Raw genomic sequence first — 27921 nt, 5'->3', positions numbered from 1 at the left:
GTGTAGTTAACCCATGGAGGGAATGCAAGAGGATTAGTCCAGTGAAGGAGGAGGGGAAGCAGGGGAACCTTTCCACCACTGCTGCACCACTACACAAAATACATGTGGTGATTGCTCAAACATTTGCTTCATATCTAAAAATAAGTATTTGTTTTAAACAGAGTGCTGCAGTGATGATGTATTTTTGAAGCATCACCCTAATTGCCTCAACAGAAAACCAACAGAATTTTCCATGAGCTTTCGATTATTGCAGAAAATAAGATCTGCGACTAAAAAAGTTTTATAAATTATATAATTTGTTCATGATAATCTTCACAAATTAACACATTTTTTAAGCCTAAATTCAATCACCAGAAGTAAAGAAGCTAAAAGTAAGCATCACCAATTTAGATGGTAATTTAGACAACTCTTTATTTAAAATACACTTTCCCTTAAAGTTTGAGTTAAGATTGTTTGCAATAGCAGGATTATAAACACAATGAGTCTATAGCAAAGGAGTGAGAAATTTTTTTGTTGTTGTGATGATGGTTCATGTCCCCAACAACCCCATGTAGCCACTTTATTTACTGCTTTATACTTTTTTGTATACTGATGCATTTTATGTCTTAGAATAAAACGTGAAATTATCATGAGCTTGTGTTAGACTGTTTTTTCATACATTTAACAGAAAAATCCAAGTTCTGAAATACGAACTCATTTTGGGTTTTGGCTACAAAAATACATCATCCCTGCCACACTATTCCCTGACCTGTATTTATAACATTAGTTGTATGAATGAGAAAAATTATTCCTTTAGATAATCTAATTTTCTATTTTATAAATTTTGTATTATTTAATGTTTTAAATCACAACATTTATACAGTGTTTTATTGAAGATATTCAGCATTTTTTGTATTTGAAAGTTATGTTAAAACTATATTAAAAAATGTATGAGTTAAGTCTAGATTATACTAGACTTTTGCTAGACATTTAAAAAAAAAAATCAGCAATTCAAAAAAAGATTTCAATCTTAAACAGAGCTTCAAAACAGTCCTTCTTAAAGCTATTTGGCTAAATCTATAAAAACCAAACATGCAGCATTATGTGTTATGAGTAGCTTGCTCATTCTTGTTTTGTTTAACAGGAGGTTGTCAGTTCAGGGGCATGCATGCAGTGGGCCATCCTTCTGTTTGCAGCAGAGTGCTTCTAAAGACCGACAGAAACACAAAGCATGGCCTGTCAATCAGAGCACCCCGGTCCCCTGGTGTAGCATTGGAGAGGCCTACTGAGAGAAAAGGAAGGAGGGCAGCAACACCACTTTCTCTTTGGTAACGGGTGTTGTAAGATGTGGGCTGAAGTAATGTCTAAATTGTTGAGAATAATAACATATATATTGATTATGATTTCTCACTGTGGGGTAATTAAGTTGGTATGTAATGTTTATTTGTGTATGTGAATTTTTAACAGATTTTTTAACGTGAACATGAACACAACAGAGTTGATATATAGCTATAGCTTATGGACAAACACACACACACACACACACACACACACACACACACATACACACACACACACACGGTTTCTGTTTACACATCTACCATTTTTAGAAAAGAAGCTCGTGCACAGATATTTGTTTCAAGCAGACAAGCAAAGCGATAAAAATAAGAAACTTCTAAAAGGGGTAAGAGAGGAGTGGAACAAAGGGAACGCTTTGCGTTAAAGCGCGCATATGAAAGCCGATCCCTCGCCGCAGAGCTGCTCGGACCTCCTGCACTAGGAATTTGAGAGCCCGCGTGAGCCTGATTGTAAAATGCTTTCATTTGTGCCGCATTAGTAGTCGAGAGGGAAATGGCACAGAAATCACCCTCAGAGCTTCAATAGAAAAGGAAACTTTGTCATTTCAGTTTAATTTGACTTGTTGCGAACATGATAAAGCCCACTGATTGAAGTGTGTGTGTGTGTGTGTGTGTTGCAAAGAGAGAAAAAGACAAAGACAAGCCCTAATAAAAATCACTATTAGCCATATTTGTATCAACTCCACTGAATACCATGATTCGTGGTCGTATCCATTGTTCTGAGGGCCTTTAAATACAGAATGATTAGTTAAACCCAAACTGAGAATCGAAGCATCAGGCCGACGTCAACCATTCCAGTCATTAAAATGTTCCCATTCCTATTATCCAAAGTCATTTCACGGCCACCTAAACACACAGGCAAAAACTCTGACTAGGTCCAAAATGAAGGCATGAAGCTACGACACTAGGATCACATAACCCGTTTACAATGGAACTGAAGATCTTGTATTAAACTGTTGTGTTGAAACTGAAATTAATGTCTAACGCCTTTGTGTAGGCTAATGCATCTATATGCATTTTTTCAATAAAAAAGTTGTTTTTGCTCACGTTTAAAAGTCAATTCAACAAATTAGCTTCTTTGAGATAAATGGTAAGTCTCTTTAGCCTGTGCGAAAACAACTGATACCAAAACTAAGCAGTCTTTTATAGGCTATAGGCTATAGTTCAACAGCGATTCTTTAAATGTTCACTTCGGAGTAACATAACTTGAAGGGATAGCACAGAGTGACTTGAACGGTGAGCATGTAAGTCACTGGAAGGATGAAATGAGGGAAGAGCAGGAACTATTCCAAATGTGTCCAAAGACCTTATCCCGGGATGCCGATTTTTCCGTTGCGGTGAATGCAAGAGTGCTGGAGCGGCTGCTTTTCCCACTGACGGTCACGGGAAAATCACGGCGGCGACGATGTAAAACCGGGCTTGCAGGACAAGAAAATCAAATCAGACCGCGAAGCAGCATTTGGGGTGCACGTGGACAGCATATCTTTGAAAATATGCGACATTTTTAACATATTGATTAGGCTAAGCTCTACATGTTTAAAAACTTTATAGGCCTAGTGCATGTACAAAAATAACAGAAGTCAAAGTAAAGCTTATTATTGTATTCACATAGTCATATTAGGTCGAAGAAGAGATGCAAAAAATATTTTTAATGACTTTTAAAGCAATGATTTTTTTTCTCAAATTTATAATAATATACGCTAATGTAGATTCTTCCTTAACATTTGGTTTGCGTACCAGATTAATTAGCCTATTCATCTGACATAGCTAATACAAAAAAAGAAGCTGCAAGAGAAGCATTATGAGACGGCGTACTAAACGCTGGTATGTCGGTAAAAAACGGAACTGGTGACAGATATTTTCAGAAATAGTAGCTAACAATACAGTAGCAAAACGGGGCGTTCTGAATTGTGCAACACTACTCTTCGCTGGTTGGGAAATTCCGCCATAGTGAATTTCAGCTATATTTGACTGCCCAGTCGTCATTGTCCCTCACCACTGGTTTAGTATATGGCCATTACGGTCAAAAAACGACGTCTTTTCTGATTTAACGCCCACACTTATATCCCACCACTGCCATCAAGCGGTCACGGCGCGTCCCCGTTTATTCTGTCATATAATCTGTGTGCGCGCGGGTGGTCTGCGGCCTACGTGTGATATTCGCAGGAAAAAGGGCACGTTATGATGTTGGTACTTGGTGTTAATTATGCATCTAAGAAACAATTTCGTCCCTTTAATAGGATAAGGTTAAAATGAAGGGGAAGATAGGGGTTAAGCCTATGATAAAAACGTGTCAGAATACCCTACTGTTTGACAATTAGCCCAAATGAGCGATAATTCACAAATCAAATTTAGTCCAAGGTATATAGCCTAAGTTAAAATTGTAAAGAACTGGACTAGAAGTCAATGTCAGTGCTTTCGGTCAGTTTTGCTGACCTGTTGTCACTGTAACAAAAGCATTATTTTAAAGTAAATTTGCAGATTAGTTTAATTTGACAGTTAACATGTTTACAATTTTTTGTAAAGTACTAAGGAGATTATGACAGGGCCTTTATTAATTATTATTATTATTTTATTATTTTATTTTAATTTTTTTGTCCTGGTCCAATTCAATGGATCATTTCGTTCAGGGCTTTAGTTCCTATAGGGGGCAGAGTCACTGTCTGAAACCACTTCAGACACACACACAAACACACACACACACACACACGTACACACAGTGAGGCTGTTTAAACCACGTACCATGTTGTTTCTGCATCCAGAATGTTGCTACATGGCCTTTCAAGCAATTAAAATTCAACATCTCGAAGGTCGAAGTAGAGACAGCCCCTCTTTTAAAGCTCAAAACTGAGAGATAATCATATTTTGAAAATCATTTTGAGTTCCGCATTCGGTGCATTGTGGAGTTCATCGTTTTAATAATAATAGAGATATTATAGCAACAAGTATTGCTCAGCTCGTGATCCGTTTACTCCTTAACGAATAAGATGTAGGACTGGAGGGCAGGGGCGGAGACTCACAGCACTAACATTTGGCACTGTGCCCACAATGAATGAGCTAGAGCAAGGGGCTGGCACGAAGAACCATTAGGATTTCCCAAACCTCACTAATAAACTGCCCACAGTTCACAGGATGAAGCAACACAGCGCCTTGTAAAATGGAGGGGGGAAAGTCATTAGTATCAGTGGGAAGTGAGCAAACGTGTATTTTATTATAGGCTACGTTCAGTCTTAGCAAGCGGTGAGTGAACAAATAGACCTCACGAGCCTGAGTTAAACGCTTTGCCAAAGCAAACAGGATTATCGAGAGTTGAGGTTAATCGTAATTGCGGTGTTGCAGTGCAAGATGTGTTCGTCTGTCTTCGCAGATTTATAGCGGTCTTCACAAAAACTCGTTGAGGATCGTGGTAATCAATTGCATTTTTCGACGACAAGATCATACCACACGTATTTAAATAAACCATATGTGGTGTGAAAATGAAAGCAAAGTTCTAATCCCGCCAAAATTACTTGAGGAAATAAAATGTGTATAAACCGACAAAATGCACATAAGGTTTTCTATCAAAACGAACGTTTCCTCACATGCCTTTTCTGTGTCTGTAGTCTACTTTTATTCACCGGACAACTGGGACTGGCCACGTGCATCGACGATTCAAAGAGCATTATTTAATTCTTATATTTAGCCTGATATAGCCTAACATGATGCTCGTGTGCAGTGCCAGTGGTCGGATATGAACTAACCTGATTTCCTCAAAGTACAAAAATAACAAAACTTTCCTCTCATGTGTCTTAAAGGAGAAGTCTAACCATCAGTCCTCCCTCCCACCTGACAATGCAGCCAACTTTCTTTATCTTTACTCCGATGATCAACAGCCCTGTCTTTTTATTCTGTTGAAGGATCTCACAAGAGAGGTCCTGACAGCTATTCTGATATTATTGAAAAGTTGTTTTTTTAAATCATCATACAAAAATGTCGTGCAGCCCTCTCCCAGTATTAATTAGGTAGTAGCTTAAATATTAGTTTAATAATTTTGCCTATATTTTACAACACTGACAACCAAAACTGTCAAACTTCCTTTTATATAAAGCTCTTTAGTATTTTGAAATGTATTTTTTTTTTATCTGAAAAGTATTGGTTTCTGACATAGTTTTTCTTCCTCTTCCTGGTTTCAACTTTTTTTCTGATTTATTTTTCTTATTATTATCTGTTTTCTTATCCTTCTTCATCGTTTTAAACAATTAACACATATTCTATAAATATTACCCCCCCCCATGAATCTCTTAATAATCAGAGAAACCTAAAATCAAGTCACTTCAAGATTATAGTTAAATTGTCATACAACTATATTATCAGAAACGCAGCAGTTTTAATTGTTTTCTTAGTTTAAATTATCAGATTTATTTATTTATACTGAGAAAATATATATAGTGTTAGATGAAGTTTTTGTAAAAAAAAAAAAAGGGAAAACGTTTAAAGATCCATCTTGACTGTGATATGCGTGGACAAAACATGATTCATTTCTCTTAACAACACCTAAATATAAAAAAATACATTGCATATTTTATTTACTTGCTTTTCAAATAAATAAATAAAAATATTAGATGATGCAAAAATAGCTTTTTCATTTTTTGTTTATTTGAACTCGTATGTAATGTTGAATGTTATGGCTTATTTGTTTCCTTAAATAAGACTTAAGAGTTTAATTTCAGATAGGAGAGCAGCGTAGTTGAAACTAATTTAATTCAGTGATTTAACGAATTGTATTTTTTTTTTTTTTTTTTTTTATTAAAATGGAGCGATAAATAAACTATTTATGCAAACAATAATGCCTTTTCATTGCAAAGAAATACCAAGCGAAATAAAATTGGTCAGACATTAGGATATTTTATTTTTCGTTTTTAACACTTAGTTTTTTTCGCTATATAGTGACACTTTTCTCTCAACTTTATAGGATAAATTACAGTTGGATCATATTCATATTACTTCTAAAGCATAGGCTCTACATATTGACCCAGTAGCTTTTGCTTTTCCTTTTGCATGGTGTGAAGACAATGACGAAGCAATAAAATTGTTATTTTAACAAAACAGCCCATAATAATGGGTTAATGACTATTAAATATCTCCTCCCCCTAATAAAAAACACTAGCTGCGCAAAAGGTTAATTGAAACAGAGGTTTCCCTTATTAGCACAAACTTTCTTCTAAACATTTGCCGTCGAAGAGCCCCCTTAACAGCTGGTTGTTGTTTTTGTTATTTTTGTTATTATTATTTTTTATTTTTGGTATCTTAAAGTTTTTAATTGAAACACTTAATAAGTACACACGTCACATCCATTTTGTTGCACAATCTCTTGTCTGGGTATCACCCAAAATGGCCGCTGTTCTGTTTGAGGGTTCGAAAAAAAAACCCCATCTTCAGATCAATTGCATATAATGACATTGCTAAACTTTACTGAAATTCTTTTTTAAAACGCTCTATTGGGACTTTCTCTGTTGTATTTTATGAAAAGTGATGGAGAGAGTTTAACTGCTTTGTGACTATGAAGAACTTCCTCTGAAATGAAAAGGTCTTCTACATTTGGTGTGCTTATTTAACAAAAACAAACTGGATAATATGGGTCATCATGCATATTCTATAGCCGATGCCATTTGACTTCGGGGTGATTACGCAAATAGCCTGACCAACTCTTTGCGTATCATAAAATCAACAAGAAAGTCCCCCCCCCCCCATAAATAATCTTAAAACTGCTATCAATTATCACAAGTTTGCAATGCAAGATTTCCAGATTAACAAAAATGTTTTAACCGAGTACTTGCATGGACCGATGTTAAAAAAAACATTGATTTATTAAAAAGAATAATAATAAAAAATATATTAAAAAATAATTATATATAGGCTATGTATATATACATTTATTGCATAACCTCTTGATATCGCATGGTCAGTTTGAGAAAATGTTTGAACATATTTTGAACAAATATGAATCAAAATAAAACATTTAACAATAAAAGTATTCGTATTACTAAATTATAAATAATAAATAATAATAAATGAATTCATATTAATATATCATTATAAAAATTGATAACAATAAATCATTTATATAATAAATTATATATAAGAATATTTTGTGTAGCCTGAACGAATGAATGTATTAACGAAATAAATAAATAAATAAAAATATAACAAACAAATAAATAAATGTAGCAGAACAAACATGAGAAACACATTTGAGGACATCATTATTCATGCAGTATTGTCTAAAGATTAAATACAGCCTAGTAATGAAAAAAAAACTAGGCTACTTTTTTTGATGAAACCAACAAAAGGAGGGTAAATCTTAACATTTATTTGACTAAAATCTGTATGTATGTCACATTATCAATGCTTCGTTTAAACTGTCTGACATCTGGATTTGTCACGGATTCTACTTTCTGTAGACCTTTGTCTAATCTTTTTTAATAAAATTGGAACATTGTTTCAGAAATCTTGAACTTAAAGAGACAAAATAATTGTATTTATATATAGTAACATATTTTGCACTTCTATATCTAAACACATATATTCTGTATTCCTTATTAATCTATAGTAGAAACAATAATTTAGTGTTTATGAATTAAAGTTTGGTTGGACGCAAGTAAAAAAAATGACAACTTTGTTAAGTTGATTTGTAACCAATAAACAAAAATAAAGGTTCCATTTAGAGCCAAAATAGAATTTACAACCGCATGTCATGAGAAGTTTGAGTTTTTAGAATTACTTGTGTTTTAAAGAAAGCACAAACCAGTAATCTGTGATATAAATAACTTTTGTATCAAAAAGAAAAAAGAAACCATACAGTGAAAAACCTTTTAAAGGCTGTAAAGGGTTAAGAGCGTAACAGATGTAAAACCATGCAATTAAAAAAAATGTTTAAGGAGGTTGTGCTTTGCAAAATTTCAGATATTCCCATATTGCTTAGCTTTTGGAAACTTTATGGTTAAAAGTAGATTTGTTTCTGTATTTTGTAAAACAATATGTTACTTATTGTGTAGTAAAATAGCTGTTTAAGAGTAACTTATAGCTAAGGTTTATCTTCCAAAACTGACTGGCAGAGTAACGGAGTCGTCGCTCTACAGAACTGCTACAGAAAATCTCATGCCGAAATAATGAGGTGCCTGCAAGCGGTATTTTGTTGAATAAAAAGCAGCATAATGAAGCTGCGCTAAAGCTTTAAAGAATTCTGCCTCCTCAAGAATCATTCTAATATATTTTGAAAAATAAAGACATGATGCAGCAGTAGAAACACGGATGCGCTGGATGTGTTATGTAAGACAAACGTCCACCAGCAGACAGGACTGAAAATACGGAAACGATCTCTCTTAAGTCTTTAACAACCATTAATATGGTGCTTTTACCCTGGTTATATGTAAATAACATAATGCATAACAGCAAGTACATGGCCTTTGCGTTGTGTATCAGTACTGTGTCTCATTCTCCGACAAATCAAGTCCTGAGATCAGCTGACGCGCTCATGTGACCAAGGCTCGCGAGGCTGCTCAAAATGGAGTTGTCGGAATCAGTGATGAAAGGGCTTCAAACCCTGGCCGAGCCGAATGTGTTCGACCTGAAATCATTTACGATATTTATGGACGTCGCATTCGACAGTCTGGACTCCTCTCGGGGCGAAAGCGTTCTAGGTAAGATGGTTGAGATTTTTTTCTTTGTGCTGCATTACTTCCGGTGCTTTGCAGACAAGAAGGAAGTAGCCCTGCGCCGAGTCTGTTGGTGATGTTATTTTCTAAGGCTTCACTTATTATATATCACCTAGCCCTAAAAGCTATGCAATAGCTGACAGACCAACACTAGCCTTGCATGTGGGTTGCGTACTGCGCTAACACAGTACAGTGTAACGAATCCTCCGCTTAGCCGAATAGCTAAGCTAATAATACACATGGTGACCGATGAATTCTTCTTCTTTAAGAACTGAAATGTATAAGGAATCATGCACAGTTCCTTGGTTATGGTCAGACGCAGGCAAACGTAGCCTGCATGTCTTCCATCCAAGTAAAACGGCAGTTAATACATCCTCTGTGTTAGTTATCCGCTAAGCTTGTGTTCTGTCTCTTTTTTTCCCCTCCGCTTATGTTCTTTTTGTTTTAGTTTGTATTGAACCCGCTTAATTGGCATGGCAAATAATTATACGTTTGTATTGACAAATCATTGTTAGTCTTGTTTGTTCAGTTCAAAACAATTCACGTAGCCTACGTTTCTCGTAAGCTCTCCCTTATTCTCTCTCGCGAACACACACAAACTTCTCTTGAGAGCAATATTTCTTCTCTCGCAGGTCACCCAGAATTGAGGCACATCGACCAGACCACCTTGAAACACTGTCATACCGCAGCAACGACCTTTATTCTGGAAGGCGTTAAACAAAATGCAGATAAATCAACTATTAGGTAACATGTTCCGAGATGGTTTTCTGACGATTATACAGATTGTTTAACACTTTTCCATTCTAAATATCTCGTGTGCTCTTTTAGCTCATGTCTTGAGGACGTCAGATTCCAGAATGAAAGAGTGGATACATTTTATAATTCATTCCAGGTAATGTTTTTTGTATGCCGATGATCCGCATCTTCTGAATGAAAGTACAGTTGCACTGCAGCATATTCAATGTTTCTTTTCTTTTAGAAACACAAGAAAAGTTTGGAATCTTTGTTGTCAAGGTGAGAAAATGTGTATATATAGATTGTTTACCACAACCAATTCAGTAGTGACTTTTTCCTGTTCTGCAGAGGGTAAATGAATCATGCGAAATTTGTATAACCGCTGCGATAGTTTTTTGTATTTATTATTTATTTATGCTCCTCAGCACTGATACATGTCCTCCCCATATAACGGATGCTGAATGGCGTCTTGAGTATTGTATAAAGGTACATTGTGGTTCTATAAGTTAGTATTTCTAACATTTTAAAATTATCTCATAACCACTGATTTTTTTCTTCTGCAGAATAGTCATGTGCATAAAGTCAATCAGCCATCATACCTGATTTCCTTAAACACCGAGGTATGTAGTACATATGTCCAGTAATTGCTGTTTTCTTCACTTTGAATAAAGTTTGGTTACTTTTACAGAGGGCTGGAGCTTCTTCAGAAATCAACTTTAGTTGCACCATGGACCAACTTCAGGTGTGTTTTGCAAAGTTGCACGATCATTAGCTTGCTCTATTTTCAATATTCATCGCTGATCAAGAGTTTTTTTTTTTTTTAAGGCCTGGGCAAAATATACCGTTTTATTATTTGAGTGTTTCTTTAATCCTCCATAGAGGTCACTTTGTCTTCCTACAGTTAAATTTGTCGGGCCATCTTAATTGTACAAGAAGTCCTGGTCTAAAGAAACATAAAAGTGCAATTGATTATTTAAATAATTAAACCGTTATCTATAGTTTTTATTATTGTTGACCGTTAATATTCAAATGTCAGTTTTGGGTTTCTGCCTCTGTTTTAGCCTGCTTGGCAATTTTATTATCTTGGTCATTACACAGATGCCTGTGTTTGTTGTAGGGGTGACAGAAAGGTGAATTGTCCAAAAGATCAAGCCATAAAATTCTCATGCACTCAATCATGGTCACAATCACGTAGCAAATATCCCAGCAGCTCACTTTTTGAATCGGCCCACAATTTTATCAAACTCAAACCAGAAGGTTGCCACAGCATATAAAATACAATTATGACGAAATCGATGTGTTTTCATCTGTTATCACGGTTGACGGTCCATGTTATTAACTTGTTTGCGTAAAACTCAAAGCTTGTGAGGTTTACGATGACAACCAACAAATTATTTTGAAATGAAAGAGTTATTTGGCACTTAAGACTATACCGCATAACCGGGGCGTGTGCCTAAATGAAGAGTGTTGCAGCATAAACTTTTAACTTTATATTTAGCTCAGAGAGAGAAATTTGATTTGGTAAAATAATGGTTGGAAATAACATGTCCATGTATTTGCGGGTGACTAAACTGGTTTGTTTGAATTGTGTCTAGGATTTGGTTGGAAAAATGAAGGACGCAGCAAAGAGTCTCGAGAGGGCAGCCCAGTCTTGATTCCTGGATTCCTGGCTCTCTATATTTCGGATGCCAAGAATTAATGAGCGAAACGTGTCTTTCCTTCAAGACGCAGTGCCCCATCCGTTTTTTTTCTCTTTGTTGATTTCTTGCATATATCGACTAGTATTCTGTAGCTTCTTTTCGTAAAATGTACAATAAAAATGCTGTTGATAACTAAACCTGCATTTGTGCAATTGTTTTAGAGCTCAGTCAGATGTTTTACTGATAAACGCATGTTTCCGAAAAAGAAAATGACATTCAGTGTCTGACCTCTGGATCCCGTTACTGATGCAAACAACGCATTGTGTCTATATATAGGCTACTACAGAAACTAAACATTCTGAAGTTTGAGTGCCAGGACGGGGGTTTTATAGGCTATTACGTTGAAGTTAATGAGAATATGCGGATTGTTTGTGTTACTCTGCGAAATTTAATGAGTCATATTTGTAGCAGCAAAAATAACACCTAATTTCCATGGGAACTCCCGGCCACGCGCAGATTTCTCACTGCCCTCTGTGTTACGTTCACCACCATGAATTAATTTAAACAGACTATCGGGTAGGCTGAACATGTGATTGGCTACTAGCCTATATGAACTGCTTCCTCAACGCCTTTGTGCTATTTAGTTTAACCGACTCTATGAATAGACCATCTAGGTGACTCATTTTATGGTAAATTGATAACGTCTCAGTTATGAATTACATTCTTCTAAGCTACTGAGGGATAGAGATAATTTTGCAGACAAAAGTAGTGAACGGTTCAAAGCTGACCTACGTGATTTATTCTGTTGTGCAAACCTTACAAGCTGGACCGCGGTCAAACAGACTTTGACACGCAATTCTTTGTTATTGCTGAACGCGAGCAGCGCTGAATACACCGACACATATTCCCAGGCCACCCTTAAGGAATTAGATCACGTGGTGCACGGGGCGGTCGAACTACAAGCCATTTTGGGGACGGTGTCAGTTTCCACTGAACCATCAGCGCAGCATTTTTTCGAGCGAAAGACTGAAGGCGCTAGCCTAGAGAAAACGCACATCAGCCTGGCCGTTTTACTGGCGGGAGGTCTACAATCAAGAGCGCTTACAAATCTGCAACCTAGCACAGCACACACATCGATAACCGGACCTTTTTTATTTTTTATTATTATTGAAATGCGCCCTGCTCCGCCGTTCTCTTATTGCAATTGACAGCGTCTGCAGCCCATTTCAAGATGGCCGCTTGGCTCGTATTCATTTTCTACTGATCGCCTCCTAACTTTCATTGTCTAACCTCCTCCTGGCTCGACTATTCGCTCCAGCTCAGTAAGGTATGTGTTCTTCGATATCTTCCCTTACCAATGTCTAATTTCACACTCCGTGCTCTAAATGCATGTGTGTTTTTGTGAGCGTAAAATGGAGACGTGTGTTAAAGTGGATGCGGGAACTGACAGGCTCGCGTACGCAACACTGGCTTTAGTCTCTCCGCGTGCTTCTAGATTTGAGTTATTTTATCTAGTAATATCTTATCCTGTCTGTGCAAATGATTCCTGTTTTGTTGTATGATATTCAATTATGGACATAATTATGTTCGCTTGACGTTTCTGGCTAAATGAAACGGTTTAGTTCCTAATGAATCCTGATGTGCACGCGAAATCGGCTAGAAACGCGTCGACTGTTCATGTGAGGCTGATTTCTAAAGGATTTTCTGTTTGTCGTCTCATTGAGCAGTTTTCTGATTTTATAGATATACGTTCTGTATGATGTTTACGAGCGGACAAACTCGTCGTTTTGATGAATTATACATATTTGTGTGTTTTCTTAACTTGAATTTACACGGTAACCTAAACGTGTCCTATTGTCGGATTTCCAGGACAAAGCTTTCAGTGGTTGACAGCAAACATTGACTACACGGTTCATGTGTGGTTGATTAAACAACACATATTTATAAGCCCAGGTACTTATTTAACATATTTAAAATGTTTTTAGTGGTTCCTTTCATTTGTCCAAATGACCTGAAGAATACTTCTCTATATGGCTTGGAGAGGGGTTTGGTTCTTACATCAGTTTGTTGGACTTTGACAAACACATTTGTCTATTGTTTACTTAATATATATTAAAAAAGCTTAAACAAGCTCGAACAATAAGTTTATAATGTATAGGCTAAGCCTTCCTGTGGCTTGTCACGTCAAGAAGAAAAAAATAGCCTATTGAATTTTTCTCGGCATCTTGTTTTAGATTTTTATTTTTTATTAATAAGGTTATTGTCTTGCGCAGGTTTTTTTTATTTTTATTTTTTTATTTAAAAACCGCAGTTTTTATACCTGAGACCTAGGTACATAATTTTGTTTAATATAACTTCTCTGACTCCCCGTAGTTGTGAATGTCAGAGCTAAATATAAAGTGATGTGTTTTTTTTATAATATTGACGACTTTAACACGGTCTGTGAGCATGTCAAGTATTCTCATCTGCTTAATCAGGTGGAATTCTATAATGTTAGGCTACCTGTATTCATCGAAATAGGCCAGACAGGGCTTTGTAAACTCGGCACTTTCTCACGTGGCACAATTCATGTATAAGGGTTATTTCCTTCTTTTGACAGTTAGTTATTCTGTAGCCTACGTATAGCACCACCATAACCAGAATGCTTGTTTAGTCAGAGTTCAAAAAGTTTGTGGTTTTGTCTTTATAACCAACCGAAAGGCTTGTAGCACAAAGAGCACTGCATCATGTTGTGACTGGTGGATGTTTTACTGAATAAATGTTAGATCACGTACGCCTTTATTTATTTAATAAGCAAGGGCACAGGTTGATATTTTTCCTCTGTGGGTTGATCTGGGCTTGAAAGTTGTTTTGATACCCTCTACCGTGAAATATCAGAATTCGTGCCGGGTGCTTTGTTTTCTCGCGTGTTCTTGGAATCGTTTGCTTAACTTCCAATTGTCATACCTAGATGACATCAACCTTTAATGCATGATCTTTAAAACGCATTTTATGTAACCTACTTTTGGTAGCCTATGCTTCATCCATGCAGCACGAGTATGAAGAGGTAGTTAATATTTCGTGCCCCCATGGTTGTGAGCTCATTCAGCACTTCATACCACTTTAGCTCTTAGTGAATGCCCCGACGTAATAAGGTGTTTCAAAACGTATCAGTTTAATCCAAGGTGCAACAGTGATCCATGCAGGAGGGAGAGGATGTCAAAGCAAAGCCAAGACCAGCATCATCAATAATACGACCGTTCAGTCTGTTAAGATAGAATGTTTTGAAAGGCCGTTATAACATTTTTAACGTGCGATGTTTATTTTAAATCGACGTTTGCGCGCTCACTGCGTTCTACTCGGAACGTTCCGTTTCATCTGTTTGGTACGTTGCCACGTAATGCAGCTTTAGTTGCTATAGAAACCGTAAGAAGGGTTTGTCACGTAAAGTTCATTTACGCAGACTGCCTTCATAACTGATTCAGTATAGTATGGTGCGTTGTGCAGTGTTATGTCTGGTATGTAGTGTAGCGAATCTGACTTTGCTGCAATATAAGGATCGTTTTCATCGCAATCGTGTCTTTTCACAGCCCGAATACCTTTGTGTAAGAAATGATCTAAAAATTGCGCAAATTCTGTTATTCCGTGAATATACACAACAGCCCATTATAACAAAATGGTAAAGTCTCAGGTAATTAACTCCTCATGATTGTTTTCATTAGCAGTTGTTTATAGTTACAAGTCTTTATCATCTTATTTTGGTGCACCTGCAGGGTCATCTCCATCCCATGACGATGCATCGTACAACAAGGATCAAGATCACGGAGCTCAATCCCCATTTGATGTGTGTCTTGTGTGGTGGATATTTCATAGATGCAACAACAATCATAGAATGCTTGCACTCATGTGAGTATATGAGTTGTGTTGCTCTATTTTTCTCTCTATATAATAAATCGTACCTAGACCATGTGTCTTATCCTCTGACATTTTTCTGATCCTCAGTTTGTAAAATGTGCATTGTCCGGTACCTGGAAACCAGTAAATACTGTCCCATATGTGATGTACAGGTCCACAAAACGAAGCCGCTTCTCAATATTCGGTAACCTTTAAAATCACTGTCTATTCCATCTTACCACTTGTTGTAAATAGTTATTCATAATAATTCTGACTGTGGATACACTATGGATATATCTCAAATGCTGTGTATATTGTGTGTTCTGTGCATGCCTTTTAATGTGATAATTATGAAATAACATGAATTTTAGTTGGTTGCAACAGTATTGTTTGAAGTGCAAAGGTTTTCCAAAAAAAAAAAAAAAAAAAAAAAAAAAAATTGGTTTGACCAACACCTGTCTCCTCACAGGTCTGACAAAACTCTACAGGACATTGTATACAAGTTGGTTCCTGGTCTTTTCAAAAGTAAGTCAGTCACTGTGAAAGATTCTTTTTATTGTTTGTAATTATTTACACATGCTTTGATCTGGAAATTTATTTTTTTGTGCAGATGAAATGAAGCGTAGGAGAGATTTTTACGCTGAACACCCATCTGTTGATGGTAAGTAGTTAATGCACCTAAGCAAATAAATTGGTTTTGTTAGGATAACCATTTGAACAGACTCTGTTGTGTTTAGTCTAATTGAAAACTGATTAAAAATGTATTTATTTTTTTTACAAAGCTGCAAATGGATCAAATGAGGATCGAGGAGAAGTTGCTGATGAAGACAAGCGAATCATCACAGATGATGAAATTATCAGTCTGTCAATTGAGTTTTTTGATCAAAGGTATGTATTTACAGATGTCTGTATGAGTAATTTTTGCTGTCAGTGTATCTGTCTGTATGGTTACTAGAGTTTGAAAAATGTGTACCAAAATTTGAAGTGGCCATAGTGTAAAGATTTTATTTGAGAAGTTATAATTTAGTATTTAATTTACAACTATTGTACTATTTATTCTTCAGGGCCCAACATCAAGCCAGCACAGATGAGAAGCAAAAAGAAGAGGTAATTAAGTGCTTGCTGATGCTGAAAGTCTTTTTCTCCCCTCTCTCTCTCTTTCTGTAATGATGGTGATACAGATTACACCAATAGTAAAACTTATCTGAATAATGTTATTTTTAACCACACAGGTTAATAATAAAAGATACTTACAGTGCCCTGCTGCAATGACTGTGATGCATTTGAGGAAATTTCTGAGAAGCAAAATGGATATACCTCCTACTTTTCAGGTAATGCAATCACTGTTATTGCAGATTAAGTTTTTCACTTTTATGTAACAGTGGAAGTTTAGTAGATCAGTGTTTCATCACATAATTTAAGAGAAAGAGGGTATTGTTAAATAAACATTAATTGCTGATCTTGCATCATCCATTATGGTTTGATATTGATTGACTGGTGTTTGTTTTTTTATTATATATATATATTATCGTTCTTTGTTTTAACAGATTGAAGTTATGTATGAGGATGAGCCTTTGAAGGATTACTACACATTGATGGACATTGCCTACATCTACACTTGGAGAAGAGTGAGTTCTTACGTTTGTTTTTTTACTGTCAAATCTGCTGACTAAGTGAGTGAAATATCGAAAGTAAGTGAAACATTATAACAGGTCATTTATTTATCTTTGACAATTAGTTATTTTGTGGATTGAGAATTTTAGTAGCTCAGTATCCATCGTTCAATAATAATATGCCTTCTGTTATTTTCGAACTTTCCGTAGAATGGACCACTGCCTCTGAAATACCGCGTGCGGCCCAGCTGTAAAAAAATGAAGATGGCACATCCACAAGATGGCGTGAACAATACAAACCGCTCTGAAAGCGACTCGGCCAGCGACAAGGCCAGCAGTCCCGCTGGAGTACCATCCACCTCCTCACCACTACCGAGTCCAAGCACACTGGTTCAGCCTTCACAACCTCATTTCACCCATATCTCCAACCCTATTAACGGCACGACGATGACAAGCCCAAATCGACAGTTCACCTTAGGCAACAAAGTGCGAAAGACGGCGCTGAACGGATCTTCCACGTCATCGGGATGATGAGGGACTACACGACGAAGCCAACGCCAGATATAATCCAGCTATTTCCATGCCAACGTAGTGTCATGTAGATCCATTTCTTTTTGTCATTATCATCAATATATTATACATGTAACTTTAACGTTGTGGAAATGACGCACTTCATTGACATTGCGGGAATTTCTAAGTTTGCGTGAGAACGTTAGAGGCCCATTTATTTACAAAGTGGAGCGCAGAGCGACGGTTGAGGCATTGTCAAAATGCAGAAATGACTGAATTATACCTGTCTTTTTATATATTTTTACTTTCGTCTACAGTTTCCCTAAACAAACTGCGTTATCTGTTGCTTGTATTTTACATGTGTATTAATGTTCTTTAAAAGCATGATAATAAGCATTTACTTTTGATTTTAGTTTGCCTTTTCTGGGGTAGTTACTAAACATTCCTGGTATATTCTGGCCTTTAATAATGTATCAACGAAAGGCATATATATAGTTCAGAATTAAAGGACAAAATACTATATAGGACTGCGTTAAAAGGGATGAAGAAATCCAAAGTTAAGTTGTAGTCGGCGTAATGATTTTTATTATTCAAAGTTCTTGAAAATTCCAGTTTAATCTTTGCAGTTATTGTACGATTTGTCCGGGTCTGTCAGTTTGGTCTCGAAGTCATGCTCCAGTACTGTATAGCATGCACATAGCCTGTATCTTTCAGACTGCATCCAAGCGATCACATACACGAACTGGTCAGAAGACAAACAGCTACTGGTATACCCCAAAACTTCTTATTCTGGACAACATTTTGATGTCTTCAGTGTTCATTGTCTTATTGGTCGATTGTAGACTATTGACAGCTATTGTATTGTGACTGTTGCACAGTATAAAACATCTAAATAAAACATTTTACACTTTCAATCGTTTTCTTGCGTTTTAATGCAGCTTCTAATCATACAAAGAGAGACAAGTCTACATACACCCGAAAATCTTCATGAATTTGCACAATATCCGACTATATTTATTCACTTTTATGTAAAATAAGTAGCTATTATGGTGAACAAGTTTGACATTTTAGTATTCAAGAGGACCCATTATCTTCAGTATTAGCTCATCTCTCAGTTGACAAACTTAAAGAAATAATCATAAAGTTTGACACAGTAGAGAACAGCGCTGTATTATTATTATTATTATTTTATTCATAAAGAAAGCCTATCCTTAAGCGCAGATGTCACTAGGCTGAATTAAATACTTGTGCAGTAAACTGGTAATAAACGAAGAAGTTAATCTGATTAATTTACGATCACATCCATTTGACCTCATGTCTGATGCGAAGAAAGTATTGCGAGGCAGGTGCTAACTTCACGAACTGTAGTTCAAATAGCTTAGATGTCGCCTGTAGCCTAAGTACCCACTCGGAACTTTTTTTTTGAACAAAGCCTACCTGTCAGACGACAGAAACGGAGAATTTGTCGGTGAATCTCTCCATGAGGCGAGGTGTACTTGATTCCATAGGCTACTTACACTGAGGTAGTATTTAAAGTTATTTATTTTAACGGGATATGCAGTCCATCTGTAATATGCTAGCTGACAGTTTCAGTAATAATCTGGTACGTCTACATGGTCTTCAAAGACTTAAGAAATTTTGTAGAATAAGGCATAAATGCTGGGACTCCCGTAGTAAGACTATAACCCCCCCCCCCCCCCATTTTTGCCCACTCAGACTTGCAACGCGTTAGTATCTTATAAAACTAATTTGGACCTAACGCTATAAATTGCTTGAGTAATTATAGAATAAACAAGACATAAGAAAATCCCTACCACCAGAGATGTTGACTCAGCTTAGCAGTGAATTTAGAGGTGGAAATGACCAAAAAGTGGACATGTTTTACATTCAGTTTGTGACGTTCAAAATAATCTCTTTAAGAAAATGAAGAAACATTTTGAGAAAATTGCTTTTTCCAAAAAATGTATTCATCTCTGCTCACTTTGCCTTGCCCTGGTTGACGTCACGATGAATGAACTGCGCAAATAAATGTAGGCCTATAATCATGTTCTTGATTAATTACATTCAACAGCATTTATAAACCAATTCGTAGCAAAGCCTTGCTCATTATGAGAGAATTTCTTTGTTAGAAGTGACATTTAAGTAAATGAATACACTTCTCATCTTTGAGCTGGCGTTTAAAGCCCGATTTGATTGAAATGCTTCTTTTTTATTTTTTAAATAGAGGTGTATAACCTTAATACATTGATTACATATCCAATAATGGTCCACTCCAGATATAAAAATCTAAATGACAAGCTTATATGTTTGACAATTTTAGGCCCATATAACTAAATACAGAATAACTGATAGGCTACTGTTTTAAGTGATTGGCCAAACAGTAATATCAGGACAGAAAGTGCATGAATTGCAAGTGCCAACAAGAAAATATGAAAGGCATGCTGGAAATTATGAATGCATATTTAATTGGTAACCTGCTCAACTTACCGCATCACTGAAGTTAGAAGAGGGTAGATAAACTAGAGGGACAACTCTCAAGTGAACAATCACGTACGGAGTTTGTATTCTCTTTGACGATATTTTTGCCTATATGATGCACGAACTATAACAAGCACTAGTTGCTTTTTTGTTCTGAAACATATTTAAAGAAAATGTGAGAGTGTGAAGACTAGTAATTGTTAAATATCAGTGCTGCTGCAGCTGTGCCTGCCGTTGTCTCTGTGATAAGCATGAAGGCATTGAGTGAGGGGGCAGCTGCTCTGTCCCGATATCACACATTCATCGACTGTTTTTGAATCTTATATAATATCCCAATCTTATTAGGGATTCTTTTTTTACCTGGTATTGTCCCTGATTTGAACATATGCGCGTTTCAGCACGAAACATTTGATGAACGTTGACAGCAAGCTCACCCACGAACGCGGTGCCTATCACTTCCGGTTTGTTGCCAAGACAACGGTCGCACGCCTTCTCTAAACTCACAACAAACGCTCATTCCTAATGGAAGCTTAAACCTACTTTTTATTTATTTTTTGTCGCGTTCACTCAGCTTTTTGTCGCATTGCTCCGATTTGGGATACTCATAACTATGAGTCAACGACAGATTCTGCAAGGTGAGAAAGTGAGATCCACTGAAGTTACGTTAAAAATGTAAAAGGTTAATAAAAACTGCCAACCGTTAGTGCTTACTGTTCTTAATTTTGTAGTTTTTCTTTTCTTTTTTTGCAATAATTGTGGGCATTGATTCGTCTTATTTTGTCTATTATTATTATTATTATTATTATTATTATTATTATTATTATGCAGTGTTTGAGCAGTACCAGAAGGCAAGAACACAATTTGTGCAAACTGTAGCAGATCTTGCAGCAAGACAACAAAATACTGAAACACTTCAAAATGCTGGTGAGTATTTAAAATGTCTATTTTGTTTAAGGGAGGTTTCTGCATGAATTGTGGTATGGCATTTGCTTGTATTAACTTATTATGTAATACTTATATAATTTCTAATTTAATAATTGAAAGGAGACATATTATGCCCCTTTTTAAAATATTTAATGTAAGTCTCTGGTGTCCCAAGAATTTGTGTGTGAAGTTTCAGCTCAAAATTCCCCACAGATAATTTATTATATAATTTTGAAAACAGAATTATGGAAGCAGAAACACTGCTGGTTTTTGTGTCTGTCTCTTTAAATGCAAATTAACTGCTGTTTCCAGACCCTTTTTCCAGAATAGAGCTGTGCCATTACAACTCGAACCTGCTAAAAACATATTTTGTTTCTGATTATGTTTATCCTGCACACACGAGTTACAAAAAACAGTTGGTCTGTGAAGGTTAAAAGCTGGAAAATAAATCACATTTTTATTTGAGATCTGTGTGGCAGCAGCAATATACAGTAAATAAAATAATACACCCACAGATTTCATTATATGGCACCTTTATATATATATATATATATATATATATATATATATATATATATATATATATATATATATATATATATATTTTTTTTTTTTTTTTTTTTTACAAATTTGTCCAAATCCAACCTTCACATAACTCAAGAAATTTCTAATTTGATTTGATTTAGTTTTTTGTTTGTCCTTACATATAATGTTTGAAAAGAAGCATTTATTTCAAACCTTTCAAAACTCAGGACTGATGGGGGTAAAAAAGAGGCCATAGCAAATGTTTCTTTGAACAAGGATCTGAAACAATATCTTTCATTTTCTCCCAAACACAGTTTCTGGACAAAATGTCTTCAAAAGAAGTTACTAAGTTACATTTTTTAATTCATATTACAGAAGGAATACATGTGCTCATGCTTACCCTGATCTCTTTTGGAACTCAGAAGAATATTTAGTTTAGATATATTTTATTACATGATTTGAATCGTTGAAAGTATATCCTCCCCTCATCTGCTCTCAAGTGTCTTTCCACTCCTGTTTTCTCCACTGCACAAATGTGCTCACTGCTCACTCTCTTTGGCTTAGGTGTAATGTCCCTTTTGAGGCCTCTCCTCTTGGATGCAGTCCCAACTATTCAGCAGACAGCAGCTCTGGCTCTCGGAAGGCTTGCCAACTATAACGATGACCTGGCTGAGGCTGTAGTAAAGGGAGACATTCTTCCTCAGCTTGTGTACTCCCTGGCTGAGCAAAACGTGAGTTTCATTAGCTGTGCCTCTCAGCTCTAATTTCAATGAATAGGTTTGCATTTGTGGTGTTGAACTTTAATGTCTACATTTGATTTTGCACAATGCAAAATTGTCCATTAACACCATCAGTCAAGCAATCCATGCTTTTATAATTTGCATTTGACCATATTTAAGTTATTCTTTAAATGTTTAAAAAAAATAAAAAAAGCAAAAACGGTTTGTTTGACTTTAAACAGTAACAGAACTTAGGACTGTTGGCAGGTACTAAAAATTTACATATTGTTTCATTATATAAATTTAAAATTCATGGTAATGAATAAGTCAAGTTAACCTGTTTACTTGACAGGATTAACAGGAAAATAACAGAATTGATGCAAATCAGGCAAATCCAAATTCTGCTATAATGCAGCTAGAAGTGGCATTATGCAACTGCAATCAGTTCTGTGTTGATTCAGTTCCGTTCAATATCTGTTAAGTTTATTTATTATGAAACAAGTTTCAGTGATAAGAAGACAGTAGTGGTTATTCGCCTTAAATCAGTTCAATCTTGATTCAATTCAGTTCAATAACAGTGTCAATGTTGCAAGATTGAATTATGAACAAACTGAATTAATCTCTCACACTATTCACACTAACAATAGTGTCAGCTCAGTTCAGTTTTTTTATGCTCACCCGACAGTGTCAGTGCTGGTAAATTGATGTCTAAACAAGCCAAAGGCAACAGTGCCAAGACAGAACCCAAACTCCCATCAGGTGACAGAAATGGAACGGAAAAATACACCCTTGGGAGAAACCAGGCTCTGTTGGGGTCCAGTTCTCCTCTTGCCTACATTAATGGACATGGTGTGATACTGGTCTGCTTCAGCAGAGAAAACAAAACACTATAAAGCGGCGGTCCTAAGTCTTTTCTCTAAAACTCATTGTTAGAATGCTATTACGCTGTCAGAGAGGCCTCATCAGAAGTATAAAACACTTTCCACAGAAGGCCCTTTTATAAAACTGAATAATATAGAATGTGATATATAACTTACTGTTGTTTATTAAAGGCAGATTTGCTGGTGATTTAATGAACATTCTAGTGTATTTACTGGTCAATTGTTTTGTCCTTTTCCCTCTGGATTACTTGGATATGAAAGACAGTGTTTCTATAAGAAAGCTGCAGCATTCGTGCTTCGGGCTGTTGCTAAGCACTCTCCTGAACTGGCCCAGGCCGTGGTGGACTGTGGAGCACTGGACGCTCTTGTCATCTCCCTGGAGGAGTTTGACCCTGGGGTCAAAGAGGCTGCTGGATGGGCAATAAGCTACATTGCCAGACATAATGCACGTCAGTTTGCATAAAAAGGTCATTTTTTATTCTTTCTCACAATTCGTCAATGTTCCTTTTGTTTATTGCTTCTCCTGCTGTGCAGAGCTGTCTCAGGCAGTGGTTGATGCTGGAGTTGTGCCTCTGCTCGTGCTATGCATCCAGGAACCTGAAATCGCCCTGAAGAGGGTTGCAGCTTCAGCTCTGAGTGACATAGCCAAACACTCCCCAGAACTGGCTCAAACCGTGGTGGACACAGGGGCGATCGCCCACCTAGCACAGATGATCCTAAACCCAGATGCCAAATTGAAGGTGACTCAGGCTACAGATTTAGTAATCAATGATATGCAGGTTTAATTTGACAGTACATTTTTTCCTCCTCTTTAAAGAGGCAGGTTTTTTCAGCTCTCAGCCAAATCGCCAAGCACTCCGTAGACGTAGCCGAGATGGTGGTGGAAGCCGAGATATTTCCCGCTGCACTGGTTTGCCTAAAGGACCCGGATGAATATGTTCGGAAGAATGTCGCCACTCTTATTCGGGAAATCACAAAACACACCCCCGAGGTACCTACCACATACAGAACATAGCCACTAAATGATTTCAAGATGCTTGGGTAAGTTTGGAATCTCCACTTTGTCAGCTCTTTGACACCCCTTTTAAATAACATGGTGTGAGGCAGCTAGTCTGTAAACCATGGAGAATGTGGGTCTGTTATTTATCACCAGTTCAACACAGGAAACAGACAATTGGAAACCACATTTGCATCACCCATTTTTTTCACCTGGCCAAAACTGTTTTGCTTTCTGGTCTGCCTCACTAATTGTTTATCATTATGTCACACTGGCTTACGTGTTTGCTTGTTTGCATTGTGTGTTTCCTACTCAGCTGTCCCAGATAATAGTGAATGTGGGGGGTGTAGCAGCTGTGATTGACTACCTCGGGGACTCCAAAGGGAATGTACGCCTGCCGGGGATCATGATGCTGGGCTATGTGGCTACACACTCTGAGAACTTAGCCATGGCTGTGATTGTCTCTAAAGTCTGTTATCACATCCTTTCATAAGCTCGCATGTACAATTTGAATTAAACTACACATAACTACACAAAAGTTTGGGGTTAGTATAATTTATTTTTTGAAGGAAATTAATCATTTTATTCAGCAAGAAAGAAAGCATTCAATTGGTCAAATGTGAGAGAGTTTTACATTGTAAAATAATTTGAAAAATCATTTCAAATAAATGCTGTTCTTTTGAGCATTCAAATGATCAAACACTCCTGAAAAAAGTATCAATGTTTTCATATGCATATTGAGCAGTACAAACATTTTCAACTGTGATTATAATTGTAAAAAAAAATTATAATGCTTCTTGAGCATTAAATCAGCTTTTTAGAATGACTTCTGAAGGACTAAGTGATACTGAATTTTGGAATAATGACCCAAAAATTCAGACTTGCCATCACTGGAATACATACATTTTTTTATAAAAATAAAAAATAAAACATTTTTTTTTAATTGTAAAAATATTCCAGAATATTAGTGCTCTTACTGTATTTTGATTACTGTATCTTTGTGAGCATAAGAGACTTCTTTCAAAAATATTTACAAAATCTTACCATCCCCAAACTTTTGAACAGTAGTGTATTTCTCTCATAATACTGATTATGATCATAACTGATTCTCCACTTCTGTAGGGAGTGTCACAGTTGGCTATCTGTCTGGAGGAAGAGCAAGAGGATCACATCAAAGCAGCAACAGCTTGGGCATTTGGCCAGATCGGCCGACACACACCCGAGCATGCAAAAGCTGTTGCTGTGGCCAATGTGTTCCCTAAACTCTTAAATCTCTATTTGGACACGAAAAGTTCTGAAGACCTGCAGATCAAGGTGAGCTCATTCTTAAAGTGACTGATAGAGGTACCCTTTTTCATTTCAGTGTAAATAATTTTTTACCGAAATGGAATATATCTATTCCAAACGGAATATATCAATGCAATCAACAACTGCTACCCTAAACAGATTGTCAGGTTTTGACCATTAGATTCGATTTTTAGTAATTGTTGTCTCTTCTTTGCTTTGTTTACATGCTAAAATAAAAGGCCAAGAAGGCACTGAAGAGCATCCTTCAAAAGTGTACTTATCTACCAGCACTGGAGCCTCTTCTCTATGAAGCTCCCAGCAACATTCTTAAGCATGTCATCTGCCAGTTCAGTAAGGTAGTGGGAACTTCATCAACACATTTTATGGGATCAGCATTTGTTATTCCCAATCAGAAAAGTTCAAATAGCATTTTTCTAATTCCCCCCAATCTTACAGGTTCTTCCTCATGACAGTAAAGCACGCCGCTTGTTTGTTACCAGTGGCGGTCTGAAGAAAGTCCAGGAGATCAAAGCAGATCCTGGTTCTGCAATTCAGGAATATATCAATGCAATCAACAACTGCTACCCTGAAGAGATTGTCAGGTTCTTACACATTTATATGAATAATAACCAGTACAATATCAACATATTTTTTTAAAAAAAGTGCATTTATAATGCTGTAAACTTTAGTGCGCTGTATAGTTTTTGATGTCCCACTGATTGGCCCTTCTTTTACAGGTATTATTCTCCCGGTTACTCTGAGACCTTGCTGGAAAGGATTGACAACTTTCAGCCAGTGTGATTTTTGTTCACTGAAACACTTATGGATGCCTTTTAAAAAGCTGTGGAAAATGAAAATCACATCATCACATCTGTGACATATATATATATATATAAACTATAACAATTTATGTATGCTAGAATTTTGAATTAGCTTTGATTTCTTATCTTGTTTCATGTTAAGTCAATAGGCTACTGTAAAAAACAACATTTTATTATTTAGTGGTGGTGCAAGATTATTAATTCCTCTAGACTAGAGCATCCTCTGCAGTGCATCCTTCAATAACTCACCACAAGGTCGTGCATCATTGCTGTCCTCGTTATCGCTTCACGGAGCAAAGAGCAGACCCCTCACTTTCATACTGCAGTGGGCGACTGGCAACACGAACAACCTCGAACCGAAAGACTTAATACCTTTGTCTTTGGCAGGATCGTACACATCACAGGGTTCACTACACGGGTGAACGCTGCCTCCATGTCTCCACTGGCGCTGAAGCTTGTTTAGTAGAATTTGAACCCATGAAAATCCGAAAATAAAAGACTTCAAATGGACATCAGATTACCGAAGCAGCGAATATGTCAAGGTTCTTAACAAAGGACTTGCACAATTATAATTATGCCTATACAATTTTAAATATTTAAGAAAATATAAAAGCCTAAAGGCCATTGATCTATATAAATGACTATAAATATTACAGATCAGTGCTAAAGGTCCTAATAGCGATTGATATTTAACACGTCATGAACAAACAGCAGTTCTTAAAAATCGCGTAGCCAACTTCCGTGTTCGTGTTAAAATATTTATAATAAATGCCCGCAGAAAATGAACTAACGTTCGAAAGGGATACAAATAAGATCGTGACCGAGAAACGAGCCCAGAACGTTTGATATTCACTGACAATTATGCATTCATGTATTATCGCCCCCTGCTGTCTTACTTGTGCATAAAGTACACATTAAAGAGCAGCTGTTAAACATATGGCAGCCCATTCTTTGTTTATTGTTTCCTCTTCTGGTGTCAATCAGATTATACTTTTTCAATTGAGGTTGTTTGGTTGTGCATTGTCTCCAACCCACAGCTTTGTCCAATCCACAACCTTGATTACTAAATCAGAATGCCAGACCACTTTGGGCCTGTTTGAATTTATACTGATTCAGAAGCAGTTTGCAGGAAATTAATTTGTCAACTTCATTTTAATTCTCTTTGGTAGGGGATGGTTTGTCATAGCTATTTTCTTCAACTGTCTTCTCTGGCGTGCCTCCTTCACCACAAACAAATATCAGTTGTGGCATCGCATTTTCAACCACTGCCATGCCCAAGAAACGGAAGAAACCTTGAAATAATTAAGGCATATACGCTTGAGGCTTTTAAATGAGAAGGCTATACCCACAAACCTTGGTGTGCACCAGATTGCAAGCTGTTCTGCGCAGATTCAGTGAAAACGGACAACACAAAGTTTTCCTCCCGCCTCTTTATGCTATTTGAGTCTGTCCATGATTTTATCCATTTTTATTTATTGTTTAAATTGTAGGCTATTTAATAGCAAAGCATTCAAAGTTAATCTGCTTTTAAATCTTGTAGGCCTTTTTGGGCCTCTTGAAACGCAACGCATATTCACACCCCTTTAATAAAGCCAATATTAAACTTAACTGTCAAACGAATATATATCCTAATGTAGCCTACTTATGAAACATGTAACCAATGCTCCATAAAGTTTCTGCCTTCTTACAGCTAATTTTGTTTTCTTAAAATGTAAAGAAGGCGTTCAGCTCTCTCTCTCTCTTTTTTTTTTTTTTTTTTTTTTTTGTTCAACGACAGCTGTCATTTTATATTTGGATGTTTTTTAGTTGTTTGAAAACATTGCTTTCTACCATGTTTAGTTTTATTTATTTTTAAACTAACTTATGAATTTGTATTAACTTATAATA

At 36.4% G+C, this 27921-nt stretch overlaps 3 protein-coding genes across 3 annotated transcripts; all 3 read left to right on the top strand.

The window, feature by feature from the left end:
• The first annotated feature begins 8829 nt into the window (after positions 1–8829).
• commd3 (COMM domain containing 3) lies at positions 8830–11603 on the top strand. The gene is made up of 8 exons (XM_052596310.1): positions 8830–9016; positions 9664–9775; positions 9860–9923; positions 10011–10045; positions 10192–10252; positions 10330–10386; positions 10455–10508; positions 11362–11603. The coding sequence occupies exons 1-8, from the start codon at positions 8881–8883 to the stop codon at positions 11419–11421; spliced, it is 579 nt and encodes a 192-aa protein (XP_052452270.1). The 5' UTR covers positions 8830–8880; the 3' UTR covers positions 11422–11603.
• A 392-nt stretch (positions 11604–11995) lies between these two features.
• bmi1a (bmi1 polycomb ring finger oncogene 1a) lies at positions 11996–18316 on the top strand. Its single transcript, XM_052596309.1, has 10 exons — positions 11996–12733; positions 15159–15291; positions 15388–15484; positions 15749–15804; positions 15890–15940; positions 16062–16167; positions 16344–16386; positions 16512–16610; positions 16827–16907; positions 17103–18316. Exons 2-10 carry the CDS (start codon positions 15174–15176, stop codon positions 17421–17423), a joined length of 972 nt encoding a protein of 323 aa, XP_052452269.1. The 5' UTR covers positions 11996–12733; positions 15159–15173; the 3' UTR covers positions 17424–18316.
• Positions 18317–19905: 1589 nt separating this feature from the next.
• spag6 (sperm associated antigen 6) lies at positions 19906–26971 on the top strand. Its single transcript, XM_052595578.1, has 11 exons — positions 19906–20515; positions 20709–20804; positions 21894–22060; positions 23195–23378; positions 23464–23669; positions 23747–23920; positions 24243–24395; positions 25049–25240; positions 25453–25569; positions 25670–25815; positions 25951–26971. The coding sequence occupies exons 1-11, from the start codon at positions 20491–20493 to the stop codon at positions 26012–26014; spliced, it is 1524 nt and encodes a 507-aa protein (XP_052451538.1). The 5' UTR covers positions 19906–20490; the 3' UTR covers positions 26015–26971.
• The last annotated feature ends 950 nt before the right edge of the window (positions 26972–27921 follow it).

The sequence above is a fragment of the Carassius gibelio genome, chromosome B24 (assembly GCF_023724105.1).
Source record: "Carassius gibelio isolate Cgi1373 ecotype wild population from Czech Republic chromosome B24, carGib1.2-hapl.c, whole genome shotgun sequence".
In the NCBI taxonomy this organism is placed as follows: domain Eukaryota; kingdom Metazoa; phylum Chordata; class Actinopteri; order Cypriniformes; family Cyprinidae; genus Carassius; species Carassius gibelio.
This window is presented reverse-complemented; position numbering and strand designations above follow the sequence as displayed.

What these genes read in the sequence shown, in the direction of transcription:
- commd3 (XM_052596310.1), top strand. Translation starts at nt 8,881, where the DNA reads ATGGAGTTGTCGGAATCAGTGATGAAAGGGCTTCAAACCCTGGCCGAG. An exon ending in CATTTTATAATTCATTCCAG is followed by an intron (nt 9,924 to 10,010) that starts GTAATGTTTTTT and finishes CTTTTCTTTTAG; the next exon opens with AAACACAAGAAAAGTTTGGA. An exon ending in TGATTTCCTTAAACACCGAG is followed by an intron (nt 10,387 to 10,454) that starts GTATGTAGTACA and finishes TTACTTTTACAG; the next exon opens with AGGGCTGGAGCTTCTTCAGA.
- bmi1a (XM_052596309.1), top strand. Translation starts at nt 15,174, where the DNA reads ATGACGATGCATCGTACAACAAGGATCAAGATCACGGAGCTCAATCCC. An exon ending in ATGAGAAGCAAAAAGAAGAG is followed by an intron (nt 16,387 to 16,511) that starts GTAATTAAGTGC and finishes TTAACCACACAG; the next exon opens with GTTAATAATAAAAGATACTT. An exon ending in ACATCTACACTTGGAGAAGA is followed by an intron (nt 16,908 to 17,102) that starts GTGAGTTCTTAC and finishes AACTTTCCGTAG; the next exon opens with AATGGACCACTGCCTCTGAA.
- spag6 (XM_052595578.1), top strand. Translation starts at nt 20,491, where the DNA reads ATGAGTCAACGACAGATTCTGCAAG. An exon ending in TCACAAAACACACCCCCGAG is followed by an intron (nt 23,921 to 24,242) that starts GTACCTACCACA and finishes TTTCCTACTCAG; the next exon opens with CTGTCCCAGATAATAGTGAA. An exon ending in TCATCTGCCAGTTCAGTAAG is followed by an intron (nt 25,570 to 25,669) that starts GTAGTGGGAACT and finishes CCAATCTTACAG; the next exon opens with GTTCTTCCTCATGACAGTAA.